A 20,824-nucleotide genomic window follows, 5' to 3' on the forward strand; every position below is an offset into this window, starting at 1 on the left:
CATTCCCCAGGTCAATTAACCTGCTTTCTTCCCAACATAATTGGCATGAGAAGGAAAAAAAAAAAAATGAGGTGATTAAATTAGGTCAAAATTTAGATTAGATTAAAGAGATTTGCCAAATGCAATATGGTATCTTGGATTGGATCCTGGGGCAGGAAAAAAAAAAAAGATGTTGGGCGGAAAAATTATGAAATCTTAATTAACTCTGAGATTTAGTTAATAGTAATGTATTCACATTAATTTACTTTCGACAAATGTACCATGGTTGCCTAAGAGATTAACATTAAGCAAAATGATGTGAGGGTTATACAGGAACTCTTATACAAGCTTTTTAACTTCTTTATAAACCTAAAATTATTCCAAAATAAAAAGGTTGGGACTTCCCTGGTGGTCCAGTGGTTTAGAATCCACCTTGCAAGGCAGAGGGTGCAGATTCGATCCCTGGTTGGGGAACTAGGATCCTTGGAGCAGGGCAGACAAATAAACAAATAAATTTTTAAAAAAGAGAGAGAGAGGCTTTGAAAGTTCAAGAGCCAAATACAATAGATGGCCCTTGTTTGGATCCTGGTTTGAACAAATCCATTAAAAAAAAAGTCTTTAAGATAATAGAGGAAAATTGAATATGGACTGGAGATTAGATGATGTTTTCAGGATGAGTTGTTCATTTTATTAAGTGTGATAATGACATAGTGGTTACGCTTTTTAAAAAGCCCCTATCTGTTAAACATATGTATGTACTGGTGAAATGATATGATTTCTGGGATTTAGTGTAAAATACTTCAGGATAAAAAAAAGTGGTGATGGTAGATAAAATGAGGTCAAAAATGGTCGATAATGGTTAAAGCAGATGACGAGTATGCATTTTAAGTTGTCCATACTGACAAGTTAAGAAGAGGAAGGAAGGGGGAAGGAGGGGCAGGGAAGGAAGATGACAAGGGTCAGGGGAGGAGATAGGGGGGAGGATGTCTGTACCCTCTCTTCCCTGTTAATGGGTTTAGAGGTATCCCCCTGAAATGCAACAGTCTGGTCACCAACTTGCTTTGTTTCCCTGATCAAGGGAAATGATCAAGAAATTGTCAATGATCAAGATCAAGATTCCTTGCCAAGGGACTTCCCTAGTGGTCCAGTGGCTAAGACTCTGAACCCCCAATGCAGGGGGCCCAGGTTTGATCCCTGGTCAGGGAACTAGATCCCACATGCCACAACTAAGAGTTCGCATGCAGCAACTAAAAGATCATGTAGATCCCGAAAGCTGCAATGAAGATCAAAGATCCTGCATGCTGCAACTAAGACCTGGCATGTCCAAATAAATAAATATCACAAAAAAACTCATTGCCAAGCCACCGAGCAACAGACATCCCACCATAATGATGGCACCAGCAAGGGAGCAGGGCAGGGTAGTGGCAGGGAGTTGGGTCCCAGTCTCACATAACCTTCATTCAAATCCTGGATGACTTCTACCAGGTCAGTCTCTGTGTCTTGGTTCTAGCTTCTATAAAATAGAAATGAAGGTAAAAAGAGTACCTACCTAAGAGGTTGTTGTTAGCTGCTCCCCAGGCGGTACTAGTGGTAAAGAACTCGCCTGCCAGTTCAGGAGAGTCATAAGAGATCCAGGTTTGATCCCTGGGTGGGGAAGATCCCCTGAAAGAAGGCATGGCAACCCACTCCAATATTCCTGCCTGGAGAATCCCATGGAAAGAGGAGTCTGGTGGGTTACAGTCCATAGAGTCGCAAAAAGTCAGACATGAATAAAGCAACTTAGCATGCACGTACCTATGAGGTTGTTGAGAAGTGGCATTCACTATGGGCTTCCCTGATAGCTCAGTTGGTAAAGAATCTGCCTGCAATGCAGGAGACCCCAGTTTGATTCCTGGGTCTGGAAGATCCCCTGGAGAAGGGATAGGCTATCCCCTCCAGTACAGTATTTTTGGGCTTCCCTTGTGGCACCTTGTAAGGACTCAGCGCACATTAGGTGATTTCATTACCATTAACATGCATTCCCCAGCCATGATAACTTGGTGACCGTCGTGTTTCAGCCTCCTGCTCCCCAGACTCTCCTGGACTTCGTAACGTAATCCATATGAATGCTGAGAATCTCCTCAAATTGTTTGGCTCGAACTGTGCCTTTTAGTTTTCACATGCTCCTAATTTTCAAATTAAATTCTCTTGTTTTCATGGTCTTTGTCAGAAACAATTTGATTAATCCCCTTCACCATTTTGAGAGTCTTCAGATGGGTCAAAGAGATCTCTTTTCAAGTAAGAACTTGCCAAACTCTCTGACCTTTCCTTATAACTAGCTGATGACAGAAGCGATGTGATGGTTGATCCTTGATACTTCATTTTCCTGGGGGAGCAGGGACTTCACGTCTTGTGGCACCAGGCTCTCCCGCCGTCTGTGTAGGAGTGAGCATGCCTTTGATTTATGATCTGCTCTGCTATCCTACAGCCCAGCTTCCTGTCCAGCCTTTGCATGACTGCTGTGCTGTGAGCTGAAAGCCCATGAAAGACATTAAAAGGAGTCTTCTGCTGACCCATTGGTCCTCATCTGAGCATAACAGCTCTTTGCAGGACAGATACATAACTAGTCGGTTTACATTTGATGGCATTACACAACACAATCAAGCCTCTTCCTGGCTCCTCTTGTGGTCCTAATTCATAGTAATCTTAACTGCCTTTCTTAGCAAGTTTTCATGCTATGAATAAAGACCAGTCCACGAAACAGCATTACCCTAGAGCTGGGCCAACTTTGCACAGTTCTAAAATCTGATGGTGATGGAGCTCAACAAGGGCAGGTACCAGGAACTGAGCTGAGTGCCTGGGGTGAGTTAGCACATTTATCCTCACAAGAGTCCTTCAAAGCAGGTCGCTATTATTATGGTCATTTTACAGGCAAGGATACTGGAGCACAAAGCAGTTAAGTAACCCCTCCAAGGTCACCCACCCAGGAAGTGGTGGAGCCAAGCTCTGAACTCAGATCAGCCAGCTGCAGAGCCCAAACTCCTTGTATCCCTGCTTCGAACAGTGACGCACCCAATAGGGACAGCCAGGGACTGTGAAGGTCCCGTCTGATTGGCTGGGATGTCTTCTTGAGGGCTACTGAACTGATTGGATCAAATCATTTTGTTGTTGACGATGATAATGATGGTGTTTGTTTATTTGGTTGGTTGGTCCCTTATTTTCCCTGACAATGAATCCTGGCTATGATATGTCAAGCATCTTCATGTACATGATCTCATTTTATCTTCCCAATTATCCCATGACATGCAGATTACTATTCCTATCTAACAGAGCCTCAAAGACATGCTTACCCAAAGTCATCTTACTAGCATTTAGACAGAATTCACAAAGTTGAGTTGCCAACGGCAATGGGAGAGGGCCTTCAGTTCATGGAGTAGGTCAGGGGCTCCCAACCCCCAGGCCACAGACCGGTACTGGTCCATGGCCTGGTAGGAACCGGGCTGCATAGCAGGTAAGCAGCAGGCCGGTGAGAGAAGCTTCATCTGTATTTGCAGCCACTCCTTATTGCTCGAATAACCACCTGAGCTTCACCTCTTTGTCAGATCAGTGGTGGCATTAGATTCTCACAGGAGCACGAACTCTACTGTGAACCGTGCACGTGAGGATCTCAGTTGCCTGTTCCTTATGAGAATCATCCTGAAACCATTACCCCCCCCGCCACCCTCTGGTTCACGGAAAAACGGTTTTCAACAAAACTGCTCCCTGGTGCCAAAAAGGTTGGGGACCACTTGACTAGAGAACATGACTATGAGCCCCAAACATCCACCCAGAGACAGAGAAGGCAGAGGTCGACACAGACCAGGACTCGCCCAGAGGCCCCGATGGGAGGACAGTTACAGGAAACCCACCTCCTTCTCCTCCTGCTTCCGGACTTGCAGTCCCCATGACAGGAGGAAAACCATCTCCCTTTCCAAAACCTGCTCTGAAGATTGATTAGATAATAGGAGAAAAGAGCTTTGAAGGGAAGCAAAGGAGGAAACATCCTGTATTTGTGTTTGGGTTGATTCCCAAAGGACTTTAGACAGTGCTTAAGGCCAATGAATTGGATCTGCTCTGGTGGCTGGGCTGTTTCTTCTAGGAAAGAAATTGTTTCCCCAAACACATCTCCTGGAGGGACTGCCAAAATCACCCGGCTCAGCTCCACGCCCAGGCAAGTCTTCCTCCAGCCTAGCCATCACCCGAGGAAAAGGAAACTCGTACGGTCAGGTCCACCATGGGCTTGTATGTGAAATGTTGATGCATACTTAAGACATCAAAGTATGCCTTTGGAGAAAACAATTACCAAATATTTTTAGAACATGACTCCAATATGTAAGTTTTATTGGGAGGAAAGAAGATGAGATCAATGGATGAGACAGAGCATCAAACTAGATAATTAGGATGGAAGGAGCATCTCAGGACATTTAGTCCAACCCCGTGCTTGTGATCAGTCGCTTCAGTCACGTCGACTCTTTGTGACCCCATGGACGGTAGCCCGCCAGGCTCTTCTGCCCATGGGATTCTCCAAGCAAGAATACTGGAGTGGGTTGCCATGCCCTCCTCTAGGGAATCTTCCTGACCCTGAAATCAAACCCGCGTCTCCTGTGTCTCCTGCCGCCTGTTGCAGGCGATTCTTTACTGTTGAACCACTGGTGAAGTCCTAGTCCAGCCCCATCCGTGGTCTATTCCCCTCTTCCATGTCAAGCAGTCACCAGCCTGTATCTGAACACCTTGCCCACTGAGCAGGTGGTATATGAATTACTACCCTGATAATAAGTAAGAGAAGAAACACATCATAGAAATTAGCTGATGTTTGCAACATAAATATCCCTATTCCCAAGCCATAGGCATCACTAAGGTGGGAACTTTGTAAACTAACTTTGTAATATACTCTGTGGTTGACACTGAAGGAACACAGAGGCTGTTATACATTGCTGATGGAAATACAAAGTGGCACAGTCTAGGTAAAGGTCAAATTAGCTCTATTTATTCAATTCAAAAGTCCATATACCCTTTGAGCAGTAATCACACTTCTGGGAATTTATCCTAGAGCATGTTTCAGAAATGAGATGCATACATACAGTGTTATTCATTGCGGCTCGGTTTGCAATAATATCATGCTGGAAACCACCAAGTATATATCAAAATGGATCTGGTTAATTAAAGTATGGTACATCCACATGGCAGAACACGATGAATCCAAGAAAAGGAGATGAAAGCTCTCACTACACTGATATGGAAAGATCTCCAGGCTCTTCTGCTAAGCGAAGACGAGGAAGGCATAGAGGAGGAGATATAGAGCTTAATGCCTTTTTGCAATAAAGGGAGAAATAAGGTCACATGCTATTGATAATATTTGCTTATACGATGCATGAAAAACCAAGAAAAGTGGTTCTGTATCTAGGGGAGGAGGCCCAGAGTGCTGTGGATGAGAACAGGTGGGAGAGAGACTTCCTCAGGAATTTTCTTTTTCTAACATTCTTATTTTTAACCATGTGAATTTGTTACCTGTTTAAACACACAAATAAGCACAAATAAAACAAAAGTTAGCCTTGAGGTTTTTTGGAAGAAAGTTGGTGAGCAGGTAGCAGAGTATCCCATTTAACGCAAGGTCTCCTGAACTTTCTCTTCTCCATCCCCCTCCACCCTCCAGCCTTTAGAATGAACAGTAGCCTTCATTTTCAGCAAACATACAGAATTTGGAACAAAAAAGCAGGAAACTAGCTAAATTCAGCAAGAGTGAAGTAACTCTCTAAGAAGAAATTTTAACAGAAGTATATCTGAAGTGTATCAGAAGTGTTAGTCAAGGTATTAATTTATTTGCAACAGGTTAAGCATGTGAATGCTCTTTCCGCCAAAGGACAGGGGCAGAGGGGACTCAGCAAAGTTCAAAAGGTAAATCAATGTTCAAAAGGTATAACTGGTGTAGTGGGAAAACTCTTGTGATCAATGGGATGGAAAGAGTGCATCAAAAGTATCACAAGGGACTTTCTCGGTGGTCCAGTGGCTAAGACTCTGGTGCTCCTAAAGCTGGGGCCTGGGTTCGCTCCCTGGTCAGGGAACTAGAGCCCACATGCCAAAACTAAAATATCTCATATGCCTCAACTAAGACCCAGCACAGCCAAAGAAATAATATTTTTTAAAAGGCATCACACGTGTTACAAAGATTTGAAAGTATTATAAGTAATGGTAATTGTCCAATATCAACCATCTAATGTACCAGGAACTAGACTGGATTGCCTGTATGTCTCATCTCATTCAATCCTCCTAGCAACCCTATCAGGGCTTCCCTGATAGTTCAGTTGGTAAAGAATCCGCCTGCAACACAGGAGACCCCGGTTCAATTCCTGGGTTGGGAAGATCCGCTGGAGAAGGGATAGGCTACCCACTCCAGTATTCTTGGGCTTCCCTTATGGCTCAGCTGGTAAAGAATCTGCCTGCAATGCAGGAGACCTGGGTTCGACCCCTGGGTTGGGAAGATCCCTTGGAGAAGGGAAAGGCTATCCACTCCGGTATTCTGGCCTGGAGAATTCCATGGACTGTATAATCCATGGCCTCGCAAAGAGTTGGATATAACTGAGCGACTTCCACTTTCACTTTCAACAACCCTAGAGGACTGGTCTAGAATCCTTTCTCTGGGTGAGACACTAAGGTTCTGTGCTATCTATTGCTACATGACAAATTACCCCAAAACTTAAAACAATAAACACTTGCTATCTGTTTCTGCGGGCTGGGGATTTGAGAGAAGCTTAGCTGGGTGTTTCTGGTTCAGAATCTTGCAGGAGGCTGTAGACAAGATGTTGGCCAGGGTGCAAGTCATTTGAAGGCTGGATCGGAGCTGGGGGGACCCACCCAGGATGGTGGGCCACTCACAGCGGCTGGCCGGTTGATGCCAGTCGGTAGACAGGAGGCTTCAGTTTCTTACCCCATGAGGTTCTGCACAGGGTGGCTTGTGTCCTTAAGACACGGCAGCTGACCTGCCCCAGAATGACTGGTCAACGAGAGTGGAGGGCAGAAGTTATGATGTCTCTTTTTTTATGACCCAGTTTCAGAAAGTCACATATCCCTTACTATCCTGTTGGTTACATAGGTCAGCCCTCTTCAGTGCCAGAGGAACTACCCAAGAGTATGAAAACCAAGATGTGAACGTCATGGGGCCATCTTGAATGTTGGCTCCCACTAAGCCCAAGAGTATAAGTATTCTTCTTAAGATTGGTCAGCTAATTTCAAATTCCGCCCTACTTCAAAATCAGTGCTCTTTCCACCACACAACTGCCTCCCCAAAGCCTGCATGCAGGACATTGCCAAATGAAGACAAAAGGTCCTAGTTAAGCCACATCCCTGTTTCATTGTTTTTGCCAAAAGTTTTATCTTCAACCCGCTGGGAAATACTTTTTTATATTGAAAGCATAGCTCAGGCTTTCTAATGGGGATTGATGAAAAATAATTTTATTTTATTGATCTTGCCCTAAACCAAACTTGCTGAACCTTATCCTTGGCTAGAGCTTTTTAAAAGACAATAATAAAAATAAGGGATGCCTGCATTCATAGAAGACAAAATACTTCCAGATTACAATCCATTTTGTGATCATTCCTATCTTTTAGAGTTGAACCAAACATGTTCAGATCTCTGTGTTGTAGGAGGAGGTGATTGAAGGGCATTTTTATTCCCTCGAATAACAGGAAATCCATCATTTACTCTTTGGTAATAAAAACTGCATGTGTAAGAATTGGGACCATGGAAGGTCAAGTCAAATTAAAGATTTTATGACTAGTGGTTATATTAAATCTTTTCAACAATTTATAGAAAGGATTTGAAGTATGTCAAGTGTATTTCTTTAAGTTTTTTCAACTGAGAGGTTTTATTGCATCAAGTCACAGAATCAGGAGAAAAATTACTCTTAGGTCATCCAGGCCTGGCCCCTGCCAATGTCATATTGCTCCCTTCAGGACCAAAGACCAGATATTAAGCCGTCTGAAGTCAACCTCCCCTAATTAAAATGAAAGTCATAAAGCAACGTATTTCAATAATCTACCATAATAATAATAATCCCAAATTTATATAGTACTTATACCCAAGAAATCTAAAGCAGTTCACATTTTTTATTTCTCTCACCTGGAAACAGAAACTAAAGCCCCCAAGGCAAGTATAAGGGAACTTTCATTAACTTACATATTTACAGAGTAAATGAACGTGTGTTTGTATGTGTGTCTGCATGCATGTGTCAGGAGAGAGGGAGACAGAGCTGAAATTTATTGAGTACCTACTGGGTACCAGGCTTTGAACTGGGTCCACTGGACCCAAATGCGAAGAAGACTCTTCAGAGAAGTCACGGGTTGTAAAGGGATGGAGCACCTCCCAGAGAGGCTCAGGAAACGTGGAGGCTGAGGAAGCCCTGGCTCAGGACCCAACGCAGCTGGTGCAGACTGAGAGGCAAGGCCATTTTCTGCGCACAGAGGAGACACAGCGTCTCTTCACACGGGAAGGAGAACTGCTGTAAAGCCTCGTGGTTCCTGCCTCCTCTCTGACATCAGTTTAGGGTATGGACTCATCATTTGCTTTTTAATAATGGCTCCAGTTGTGAATTAAAATAAGATGATTATATTTGGTAAAGCACAAGATAAAAAGCAGTAGACAGGATGGTCTCCGTACCTAGACTGGAGCTCCCTGGGTGGAGAGGGACTGTACAGATGCATCCCTGAAACCCAGCGCCTACCCAAGTGCCAGGCATTGGTTCTTCCAAAGCCCCACCCAGAGATCTAAGACGTGCCCCCAAAAGCCAGGAGGTCGGTGTGAAATTCCCCTCAATTTTTCAGGTGCGAAAAGAAACTTCTTTGAGGTTCCCTGGACTTTTAGTTTTGTTTTTTTTTAATACACACAAAAGAAGGTGTGTAATATTTGATGGTTATGAAGTAGTATTAGCAAAATAAGCACTAGGGAACATGTCATGGCACTCAAAAAGTAAGGCAGAGCTCAGAGAAGGAGAGAGGTAGCCAAAAGGACACAGTTTCATGGGGCCCCCAATGACCAAAGGAAGGACAATTGGAACATCAGAATTAAACAATAAGGATAACAGATTATAACCAACTGAATAAAACAGGAAATCAGCAATGCTACGTGACAGCCTGGATGGGAGGGAGGGGAGTTTGGGGGCGAACGGATACATAGATATGTATGGCTGAGTCCCTATGCTGTACCTGAAACTGTGACAACACTGTTAATTCGCTACACTTCAATATAAAAGAAAAAGTTAAAAAAGAGAAAAACAGGAAACCAGGAACTAAGAGAGACTATGTATGTGCAAGATGTAGACATAGATACCGATATAGACAATAGATACAGACATAGAAATACAAATATATATCCATATTACACAGCAAGTCCACTCCTAAGTATTCACCCAACATATATGTAAACATGTGTCCACACAACGTTTTATTTCTAGCAGTCATGTTTATAATAGGCTCAAACTAGAAACAGCCCGACCCAAATTCACCATCAGTAGGTGAACAGATACACAAGTCCGGTATAATTATACTTGAAATACAACTCAGCAATAGAAAGGAATGAACTCTTCATACTCACAATATGGATAAATATCAAAAATATTATCCTAAGTGAAAGAAAGCAGACACAAAAGAGTAAATGTTGTGTGATTTTGTTTGTATAAAATTCTAGAACAGGCAAACTAATTTATAGTGACAAAAAGTATAACAGTTTTCCGGGAACGAGGGGTAGGAAAGAGTCAACTTCAGAGAAACATGAGGGGACTTTGGGGGTAATGGAAATGCTCTGTATCTTGTGTAAGTTGGTAGGATGATAAATGTATATGAGTCTATGCATTTTTCAAAACTCAAAGCCTTACAATCTATTACAGTTACATTATAATCAAATAATATTAACTTTTTAAAAAATGCAGACTCAAGCAGAAAACCACCATCATCTTTCTACCTGAACACCTTCCTAACTGCCACTTGTTCTTCCCTCTTCTTCTTTCTTTAATGTCGAGCATAATGCCACCTTCTGACTATGAGGTGACAAGCATGAGGACGAAGACTAAACCTTAGGAGAGCAGAGACATAAAGGTATAAAGATCCTGGTCCATGAGGCCATTTTTCAGCTGCCACACCATCTCTAGACTGTCAACCTTCACACTGTCTTGTTGCCACTAGAATAGGATTTTGTCATTTCAGTCAAATTAATTTGCACCCAGAATACAAAGTCCTTCCATCCAGATTATTTCCACTTCATCTTCATTTTTTCATCAACTGAGAATACATCCCTCCTCCTCCAGAACCCCAAACTAAGAATTCAAGCACATCATCTCCAAAGGTGCATTTTGAAAACGAGGGTTGGACTTGTCTGGTGGTCCAGTGGTTGAGAGTCTGCCTGCCAACGCAGGGAACAGGGGTTCAATCCCTGGTCCAGGAAGATTCCACATGCCTCGGGGCAACTAAGCCCATGTGCCACGACTACTGACACCCAAGAGCCTAGAGCCCATGTTCCACAACAGGAGAAGCCACCGCAATGAGAAGCCCTCGCACAGCATCTAGACAGTAGAGTTGCTCATCACAACTGGAGAAAGTCCACACACAGCAACAAAGACCCAGTGTTGCCAAAAATAAATAAATAAATAAATTTTAAAAGGAAAGAAAACAAGGGCTGTCCAAATGCCAGGGAACAAGTTCTCTGAAGCCCCATCTCTCACTTGACCCAAGATGAGCGAACAGCACACTCTCCAAAGAAATTCTCCCTCTCTCCCTCTGCAACCTCATGACACTTTGATAACTTCCAGGTGACATGCTAAGTTCTACAGAATGGACTAGATTCTGGGAGACACTCAACACCTTTTGTCAGACTTTAAAGCCTCAGCCAAAATTGGAGTCACCTTTTAGCAACCTGTTATGGATCTCTATGTACTTAGAGTCTTATAGAATGGGGATGTATGAGATGTATGGAGAAAAACAGTGAAGGATACACCCCAGGGTGGAATCATAGCCTCTCCATTGGGAGTTTACTCTTTGTCTATCTCTTCACTAGAATGAAAACTTCAAGAGGTAAGGAGGGAAAAGGAGAGGTCAAAGGTGAGGTAAGGGAGCCAAAGTATTCGTTGCTCAGTTATGTCCAACTCTTTTTGACTCCATGGACTGTAGCCCACCAGGCTCCTCTGTCCATGGGATTTCCCAGGCAAGAATACTGGAGTGGGTTTCCATTTCCTTCTCTAGGGGATCTTCCTGACCCAGGGATCAAACCCAGGTCTCCTGCATTGCAGGCGGATTCTTTACCATCTGAGCCACCAGGGAAGCCCAAGGGAGCCAAACAAAGAAAAAGAAATTACCCCAAATGAAAGGAAACACATGATCACATTGAGCCATTTTTATAAAACTATATGTGTGCGTGTGTTCACATATTCAAAGATATTAAGTGAAAAGTAGCTTTAAAAAGTGATCCATGACGGTCACTGCATCTAATGGTCAATTCTTCACCTTCCCTGACTTCCCTGGATCTCTAGGCAGCATCTGATAACATGGATCACTCCCTGTCTTGCAACACGGTCCTGATGTGACTTGCATGATGGCGTACCCTCCTAGTTTTCTTCCTACCTCTCTGGACATTCTTCTTCAGCTTTCTTTGCTAGATTCTCCTCTAAATAGCAGAGTGTCCCAGGGCACTCTCTGTCTACACATCTTCTCTGCCGACACTTACCCCCTACTTGTTCTCATCCACAGCCCGTGGCTTCAATGGCATTCCACATGCTGACTGATATCTCATCCAGATTCGAGCTCCAATCCTCACCTCACCCATCAGGTACAGACTCTTATCTCCCATTTTTCCCTCAACAACTAATAGGCATCTCAAAACTAACACAACCAAAACAGAACTTTTAATCTCCCACCACAAATCCTCCCCCAGCCTTCCCAAGTCTGGAAATGGCACATTAGTCACACAGCCACGAGTCAACGTCCTGGGACTCATTCTTAACTCCTCTTTCCCTGACATCTAATCTACCAGCAGCTCCTGTTAGTTCTACCTTGAAAATGTGTCACAGATTCAACCACCACTGCTACCCTAGCCAAACCACCATCATCTCGCTCTTAAGCCACCTGAATACCCTCCTAATTGTCATGTGTGCGGTCACATTTGACCCCTCTGCTCCACACGGCAGCCAGTGATCACTTTTAAAACATAAATCAGATCATGTCAATCCACTGCTCAGAATTCTCCATGACGACTTTTTTGGCTGGCCAGTTTCCTTGCCAATACCAAGCCCATATCCCCATGCCCACCCTCATTCCCATTCTGTGCCCCACTTCTTGGGAAGAGAAATGTGCAAAGCTACAACCTCTATTTCCCAGTTTCCTTTGCAGTGAGGGAGGCCACGTGACACAGTTCTGACCAATGAGACATGAGAAATTACTGGATAGGGATTCTAAGGAAGCCACTATTTTCCTTAGAAAAGCAGAGTCTGTTGTCCTTTGTATTTTTTTTTAAAGTTCATTTGGCTTTAACCTTTTTTTGGATATGTACACACCGCTGTATCTGTTTACTATTTATTTATTTATTTTCAGCTGCACTGGGTCTTCGATGCTGCATGTGGGCTTTCTCTAGTTGCAGAGAGCAGGGTCTACTCTCTAGTTGTGGTGCTCGGGCTTCTCTGGGTGTGGAGCGCAGGCTCTAGGTGCATGGGTTTCAGTAGTTGCAGCACTGAAGTAGTTGCAGGCTCAATAGTTGCAACATGCTGACTCCAGGGCATATGGGCTTCAGTAGTTGTGGCATAGGGGCTCAGCAGTTGCAGAACACAGACTCTAGAGCATGGGCTCAGTAGTTGCAACTCATGGGCTCTAGAGTATGGGCTCAATAGTTGGGGCTCAAGGGCCTAGTTGCTCCTAGGCATGTGGGATCCTCCTGGACCAGAAAGTGATCCCGCGTCCCCTGCATTGCAGGTGGATTCCCATCCACTGCGCTACACAGGGAAGTCCCACTCTGTATCTTTCGACCTTTGCTCTTCTCCTTTGTTCCCGCCTAGAAAGCAGATACACAATAGGAGAGCAGCCACAACAAAGATGTCAGGAAAGTAAGGAGAAAGCAGCTGCCTCAGCCCCTGTATGCCCGTCCCTGGACTCCTGGTTATGTGAGAAAATAATAAATCCCTTATTTGGTTAAGTCGCTGTGGTGAAGTTTCTATGACACAGAGCCAAATACAACCCTGGCGCAGACTTCCAATCACCCTTAGGATGAATTCCCAAAGTCTGACATGGTCTCTCCAAGAGCATCTCCTACCACTCTCCCCTTATTTCTTCCTGCACCGGGGTTCCAGCCAGGTTCCCGGCTATTTTTGGAACGTGCCAAATGTATTTCCACCTCCATGGCTTTGCCCTTGTTCTTCTGCTGGAGTGTTCTTACCCTAGATCTTTCATATGCTTCGTTTGAGACATCTCTTCACCCAGTTTTCTGCTCTAATGTCACCTCTGCACCAAGGTCTTGCCTTAACTACTCCATCCAAAACTGGCTCCTTCACACACTTTAACTCCTTTGTTGTTGTTGTTGAGTTGCTACACCGTGTCTGACTGTTTGCGACCCCATGGACTGTAGCCTGCCAGGCTTCTCTGTCCATGGGATTTCCCAGGTAAGAATACTGGAGTGGTTGCCATTTCCACCTCCAGGGGATCTTTCCGACCCAGGGATTGAACCCACGTCTCCTGCATCTCCTGCTTGGCAGGCAGATTCTTTATCACTGAGCCACACTTGGAAAATTTAACTCTTTAGTGATTTATTTTTATTCATAGCACTTGTCAATATCTAAAATTGTCTCTATCTGAGAGCAGACAGTTTTGTTTTACTTAATATCCATCTACTCCACTGGAATCAAAGCTTCAAGAGGTACCGGCACATCCCCAATATCTAGAAGAAGAGAGCAGGTATTCAAAATATATTTACTGAATGACATCTTTCTGAGTTCTTTTTTCTTTTCTTTCCAGTTGTAGCACTTGGGATCTTCGATCTTCCTGGTGGCATGTGGAATCTTTAGCTGATCTTTAGTTGCGGCATGTGGGATCCAACTGTTGGGCCAGGGATGGAACCCAGGCCTCTGCCTTGAGAGCACAGAGTCTTAGCCACTGGACCACCAAGGAAGACCTGTACCACATCTTAAAATTAAGGTAGACTCTTCTTTACAGTTCATCCTGTATTGCAAAAGAAAGCAGTTTGGTATTGGACTTATTTTGGTTTTATTGTTGTTGTCATACTATTAACAGCACTTTCGGGGGACTAGCATATTTTGTATTGACGCTCTCCGCATATAGACACAATTTCAGGGCCTCACTCAAAATTCTGGAGGGCTCTGTAATTTAAAACTGACCTAAGGGGCTTCCCTAGTAGCTAAGTGGTAAAGACTTTACCTGCCAATGCAGGAGACGTGGGTTCAATCCCTGAACTGAGAAGATCCCACATGCAGCCCAGCAACTAAGCCCTGAGCTCCACAACTATTGAGCCTGTGCTCTAGAGTCTTGGAGCTGAAACTACTGAAGCAGAGACCCTAGAGCCTATGTTGCATGATAAGAGGAGCCATCCCACTGCAAGGAAGAGTAAGTAGCCCCTGCTCACAGCAAGGAGAGGAAAGACCGCGCCGGAACAAAGACCCAGCACAAACAAAAATAAACTGACCTGAAATAAACCTCACCAAAAATAAACTGAATGTAGCAGCAATGCCTTCCGACCCCTGCACTATCAGTAAGTCAGGCCAGGGCCTTTTGGTTTCTCCCAGATCATCCAAATGACAGCGAGTGGCCCCTTACAGAGATTCGTTTTTTCCCTGACCTTTCCTAGACTGGGCTAGGGATATGATAAATCCGTTCTCAACAGGGACCGTATCATGCCAGAGCGAAACAGGCGTCAGAAACCCGGTTCCAACCCCACCTCACCAGCTACTTGACCCGTTTGAGCTCTGGGGGTTACAAGGAGGAACAAAGGAGATCGGGGACCTGCAGTCGATCTCCTCCCCACAAAGAGAGGTCAGACTCGCAAGCTCTGCGGGCTTCCCCACTCAGAAGAGAATCTGCATCCGGATTTTCTGCTTCTCTCCTACCTTTTTGCTCTAACCCAAAGCCCACGCCTCGTATCACGCTGGCGGTATACCACCCCAGAGCCCTCTAGGCGCCCGGCCCCCGGCAAGAACCCGCCCACTCCCGTCGGCCCCCGCGGCCGCCCCGTCTCCATGGGAACGAAGGTAGCCAACCCGCGCGGTGACTTCCGCTCCGCCCAGACTACGGCGCGGGCTCGAGCGGCGCCTGAGTGGGCCCCGGAGAGAGATGCTGAAGGCGAAGATCCTCTTTGTGGGGCCCTGCGAGGTGAGGCCAGGGCCGGCGGGGCGGCAAGCAGGGCCTGGGGGCGGGGGGGCGGGGGCGGGGTCGCCCCCGGGGTTGTGCCTGGCACCCGGAGCCCCCGGGAGCTGGGGGCCCATTCCCACCGCGCCCACCCTGGTGTGTGCTGCTGGCTTCACCAGGAATTTGGCGTTCCCAGACCTTGACCCTGTTGGACTGAGGCCCAAAGGCCCATGGTAGTGAGTGGCGTTTGCGATCAGAGCCTAGATCTCACGACTTTCCTTTGCGCCTGTGGCTTTCCCTAATGAAATACCTCAGCGGAGCAAGACAACCAGGAGGAAGGACTGAACCATTACTTGGTCTTGGAACAATTAGCCTTTAACGTGGGTGGTGATGGCGGGGTTTAAATCTATGTGTAGGTCACATGGTACACAAGAATAAAATTAAGATGGACTGAAACGCTAAATGTGTAAAACAACTGTGGAAGTTGTAAATAAATAACTCTCCAACTTCAGCACCCGTCAAAATTGCCTGGTAGGCCTGTTACAAGTACAACTTGCTGATCCTATCCCAGAGTTTTGATTCAGTAGGTCTGGGAGGGACTTGAGAATTTGTATTTTGTCCATGCGGGTTGTCAAGGGACCACTCGCTGGGAACCATGGTAGTAGATGAATATATGGAAAGACATGTTTTTAATCTGGAGTCAGGGAAGGTTGTCTTAAACACAACACAAACATGAAGAAACTGTAGAAGAAATGACAGCAAAGTTAAAGCCAGGGGAACATATTAGCAAAATGCTTGACAAAAAAAAAACAGGAAAGTTTAAGAATCAGTAAAGAAAGTAAGAAGCAACTCAATAGATAATCTAGCAAAGTCTGTGTATAAGAAATACAACTGACTGAGAAGTATGAAAAGACTTCAGAGTCACAGGAACACAAAACAAAAAGATGACACTTGTTTGCCCATCAGGCTCCCCAGGTAGTGCCAGTGGTAAAGAACCTGCCTGCTAATGCAGGTTTGATCCCTGGGTCAGGAAGATCCCGTGGAGGAGGGGTTGACAACCCACTCCAGGATTCTTGCCGGGAGAATCACCATGGACAGAGGAGCCTGATGGGTTCCAGTCCATGGGGTCGCAGGGAGTCGGACATAAATGAAGCAACCGAGCACACAGGCATGCAACATGCAATCTTAGGATGCTTTGAGAGAAAGGAGTATTCTAGGAGTCTGTGGATGTGACTATAAATTGATAACACCTTTTTTTTCCCTGAGGTCAAATTATTAAGATTTAAAATGTGCATAGCTTATAGTGTAGTAGTTACATTTCTCAATCTCTGAAACTAAAGATCCATCCACATTCCCCATGAGTCTATACAATATTGAACAGGTGGAAACACCCCAGGTGCCCATCAATCAGAGAATATCTAAATAAACTAAGGTACATTCTTACTTTGGAAGATACTGCAAGAGTGAAACAAAATAAGGCAAATAAACTGACACAGAGAACTCTCCAAGACGTCAACTATTAAATAGGCAGGTCACAACATATGCTCAGAATTATGAAAAGCAAAACAAGCATAGATATATCTTTTTTTAAAGGAAACTCCCAAACATATACAAGGGGAGAAAGAATGACGAATCCTAGTACCCATCATCTCGCTTCAACAACAAAATATCTTTCTGCATTTATGTATCTCCTTCTCCCTTGCTGCTCTTCAAATTTACCAGCCTTTCTATTCCTTAAACGTGTCACATCCATTCTTGCCCTGCTGCCTTTAAATTAGCTATTCCCCCTGCTTGGTAGTGAGTAAAGTCACCTAGCAGCAGAGCCAGCACTGAAATCTGTGCTCCCCACGACCCAGAGTGGGCACGGCACCCAACCAGAGAGAACCACTTGCCCTGGGTGATCTCAGGGTGGCTGTGGCCTCTACTCCATCCCACCTGGGTCCAGGCTGGCTTTTGGAGGCCTTGCTTATGGTTGACTTTTCTGCTCTTCTTTTACTGTCCAAGATCTTTTACTGTCTTTGTTTTCATAGAGTGGAAAAACCGTGTTGGCCAACTTTCTGACAGAATCTTCTGACATCACTGAATACAACCCAACCCAAGGAGTGAGGTGAGCCCTGACAAACCCGTGTCCCAGAGTCCCTGCTCCTCACTCGCCTCCTGACTTTGGTGGCAGTGGCATCCCCAAAGCACAGTGTTTCCTAAGGAGAGGTGCTGCTCTTGTTTTATCTTTAGGATCCTGGAATTCGAGAACCCACAAGTTACCAGCAACAACAAAGGCACGGGGTGTGAAATTGAGCTCTGGGATTGTGGCGGCGATCCAAAGTACGTTTCCTTTAGAGCACTGGCTCCATCAAATGATTCAAAAATCAGCTGCCCACCAGGCACCTTGGACTCAGGCCTAGCGCCCTTCCTAGCATGTGTCTGGGGCTTGATCAATGACTGGTAACATGCATTGCTCTTGAAATGTCGGTGACGGGGTTATGATACAGTGAGAGGTCATCTATCCATGATTAGTTCTTAGACATTAGTTTCAAAGTCCATGATTAGAAACTCGAACTGCTGTTTATATGTGGAATCTTACCAAAAAAAAAAAGTACAAATGAATTTATTTACAAAATAGAATCACATATGTAAAAAAACAAACTTATGGTTAGCAGGTGGGGAAAGAGGGGTGGATAAGTTGAGAGCTGGGGATTGACATACCCACACTAAAATGGGCTTCCCAGGTGGCACTAGTGGTAAAGAACCCTCCTGCCAGTGCAGGAGACATAAGAGACTCGGGTTCCATCCCTGAGTCGTGAAGATCCCCCTGGAGGATGGCACAGCAATCCACTCCACTATTCTTGCCTGGAGAATCCCATGGACAGAGAAACCTGGCGGGTTACAGTCCATAGCGTCGCAAAGAGTCAGACACGACTAAAGCAACTTAATGTGCATATATAAAATAGATCAACTAAAAAAAAAAAAAAATAGATCAACTAACAAGGACCTACTGTATTAGCACAGGAAACTCAATATTCTGTAATGACCTATATGGGAAAAGAATCTAACACAAAGTGGACATAGGTATATTTATTACTGATTCACTTCTCTGTACAGCAGAAACTTAACAGTGTAAATTAACTAGACTCTACTAAAACATTAAAAACAAGACACAGAAACCAGAGCCACCTACCCTTCACCCCACGCAGGTTCGAGTCTTGCTGGCCAGCCCTGATGAAGGACTCTCACGGAGTGGTGATCGTCTTCAACGCCGACATCCCAAGTCACCTGAAGGAAATTGAGACGTGGTATTCCTGCTTCGTCCAGCAGCAGTTCCTACAGAATACTCAGTGTCTGTTAATTGCACACCACAAGCCAGGCTCCGGAAGTGACAAAGAAAACCCAGCTTTGGGTAAGGAGCCAGGAGTTCTGGCTTCTGTCTGAAATGCTCTGGGCATTTGTATGTTGCTCTGTGTCTGGGAAGCCAACAGCTCTGTGCAGTTTGTGAGCACCTGCTGTGCCCTAGCCATTTGTCTTCCTCACCACATAAACCAGAATTGCCGGGTTGGTAGATCTGCTATACCACCCAGGCCAGGATGCAGACACTAAAAGCAAAAAGACACTAAGAGGGGAAAAAAACCTGGTTTTAACCCCTCATCCATATTATTAGGGACACTCTTTCCTGACTTGCCTTTAAGCTCCAATCTGCATGCGACAGACCCATTAGAGAGGTGTCAAAGTAATCATGGAAAACAACTCAGAAAATTCAGAAATACCTTCCTCTCTGGTATAAGAACCAGGAGGGCCTAAAAGTGGCTTGCAGAGCTGTGAGCCTATTGCTGGGGGTAATGAAACCTTTCTCTGTGAAATTGTGTCATGGAGGCCCCAATTTATTTTTGGACTTGGGAAAGTTAAATAAATTGGCTCCTGGAAGACTCAGGTACTTTGGAGCTAGAAATAGCCCCTCATTGAAAGCTCACAGCCTAGGGACTTCCCTGGTGGTCCAGTGGCTAAGACTCCGCGTTCCCAATGCAGAGGGCCCAGGTTCGATGCCTGGTCAGGGAACTAGAGATCCCACATGCTGCAAGGAAGATCAAAGATCCCCCACGCTGCAACTAAGACCTGGTGCACCTAAATAAAGTAATTCATTTTTTAAAAGTTTATGCCTAATTACATTATTTTCCTTTTTAAGCACCACCCTTGAACAAGCTGAAGCTGGTACACTCAAATCTTGAGGACGACCCGGAAGAGATCAGGATGGAATTCATAAAGTATTTAAGAAGTATAATCAACTCAGTGTCCGAGAGCAGAGACCGGGAAGAGATGTCCATTATTACCTGACCGGCCTCCATCTGGAAGCTTCCACATCCCAAATGAAGTTAATGTCAGTGCAGAGCCTGAAGTCCATCCACCTAAGAAGGTTCTCATTGCCCTTTGGCTGTAGAAGGCATTTTCTTTATTTGCCCCAAAGACCAGTCAGCCAGGGAGTTGACTCCATACTACCTGTTCTCCATCCTTAGTTCAGCTGAGAAAATCCTGTTGTTGAATTCTGATACCTTTGCCCCAGATCTCTCCAAAGAGCTGAAAAACCAAGGTGGTTTCTTTCTTTTTTTTTTTTTTTGCCTCCTTCCATATGTCACGTCATTAAAGTTGTGGAATTGTACCTGTCATAGCCCAGTGATATAACCATAGTTTAATTCACGTGAATTGGTTTAAATATGATTTTCATTCCTTAATCTGTACAATTTGCCTAGGGACATTTTAGAAAAATACTAGCATTTAACCCCTCCAAGATTGTATTTTTACTTCAATGTCCTTGTTATCTGGACACCATATCACATTGGATGGTAGAATACATATACAGTCTCGTTTTTTATTTTCTTAGGGGAATTTACTTCTTAAATATTACTTTGTGTAATACAGGGGAAAACTATGTTATACTGTCATAACACCTAATCTATAAAAATGGTTAAAGGAGTTAATGCTCAGAATAACCAAATAATAGTGAGTTTACAGCTTATTTGTACCAGTGAGTGTGTTTTAGTGATCTTGGGAATTACTGTTCTTTCATAATTTTTACTTCCTGAATTTTTTAATATAGCCAACCTAAAAATACATTAAGTAGATCAAAAGTTAAATGTATGTCATTTCAACTCAAAGTGGAAGAAAAGTAGAGACACTTAAAAGAGGTGAATAAATGTGCTTGGCTGCGTTTCACTCTCACAGTGAAGAGGGATAAAATGTGGCCATGTGGGTGGTCTGGTTGAGAGAGTGGGATTGGCAGATAATGACAGTTCCGGTAACTCAGGGCTTCCCTAGTGGCTCAGTGGTAAAAAAAAAAAAATCCGCCTACTAACGCAGGAGATGTGGGTTCGATCCCTGGGTTGGGAAGATCCCCTGGAGAAGGAAATAGCAACTCACTTCAGTATTTTTGCCTGGGAAATCCCATGGACAGAGGAGCCTGGCGGACTACAGTCCATGAGGGTCACAAAAGAGTCAGACACGACTTAGCGACTAAACA

The 20,824-nt window shown here is 44.5% G+C and overlaps 2 protein-coding genes across 2 annotated transcripts in view; one reads left to right on the forward strand and one right to left on the reverse strand.

Moving 5' to 3' along the window:
* Positions 1-18,606, reverse strand: part of COL26A1 (collagen type XXVI alpha 1 chain) — a 201,445-nt gene extending 182,839 nt beyond the window's left edge. The window contains exon 1 of the mRNA XM_061153496.1: positions 18,497-18,606. The gene's annotated coding sequence lies outside the window, so the exon portion shown is untranslated. The remainder of the gene's footprint in view (positions 1-18,496) is intronic.
* Positions 15,218-19,966, forward strand: IFT22 (intraflagellar transport 22). The gene is made up of 5 exons (XM_061153497.1): positions 15,218-15,345; positions 17,352-17,428; positions 17,554-17,643; positions 18,513-18,715; positions 19,496-19,966. Exons 1-5 carry the CDS (start codon positions 15,307-15,309, stop codon positions 19,642-19,644), a joined length of 558 nt encoding a protein of 185 aa, XP_061009480.1. The 5' UTR covers positions 15,218-15,306; the 3' UTR covers positions 19,645-19,966.
* Positions 19,967-20,824: the final 858 nt, after the last annotated feature.

Source organism: Dama dama, chromosome 10 (assembly GCF_033118175.1).
Source record: "Dama dama isolate Ldn47 chromosome 10, ASM3311817v1, whole genome shotgun sequence".
In the NCBI taxonomy this organism is placed as follows: domain Eukaryota; kingdom Metazoa; phylum Chordata; class Mammalia; order Artiodactyla; family Cervidae; genus Dama; species Dama dama.

Coding starts and splice junctions, on each gene's coding strand:
- IFT22 (XM_061153497.1), top strand. CDS start 15,307: ATGCTGAAGGCGAAGATCCTCTTTGTGGGGCCCTGCGAG. Junction 17,429..17,553: donor AACCCAACCCAAGGAGTGAG/GTGAGCCCTGAC, acceptor TTTTATCTTTAG/GATCCTGGAATTCGAGAACC. Junction 18,716..19,495: donor CAAAGAAAACCCAGCTTTGG/GTAAGGAGCCAG, acceptor TTCCTTTTTAAG/CACCACCCTTGAACAAGCTG.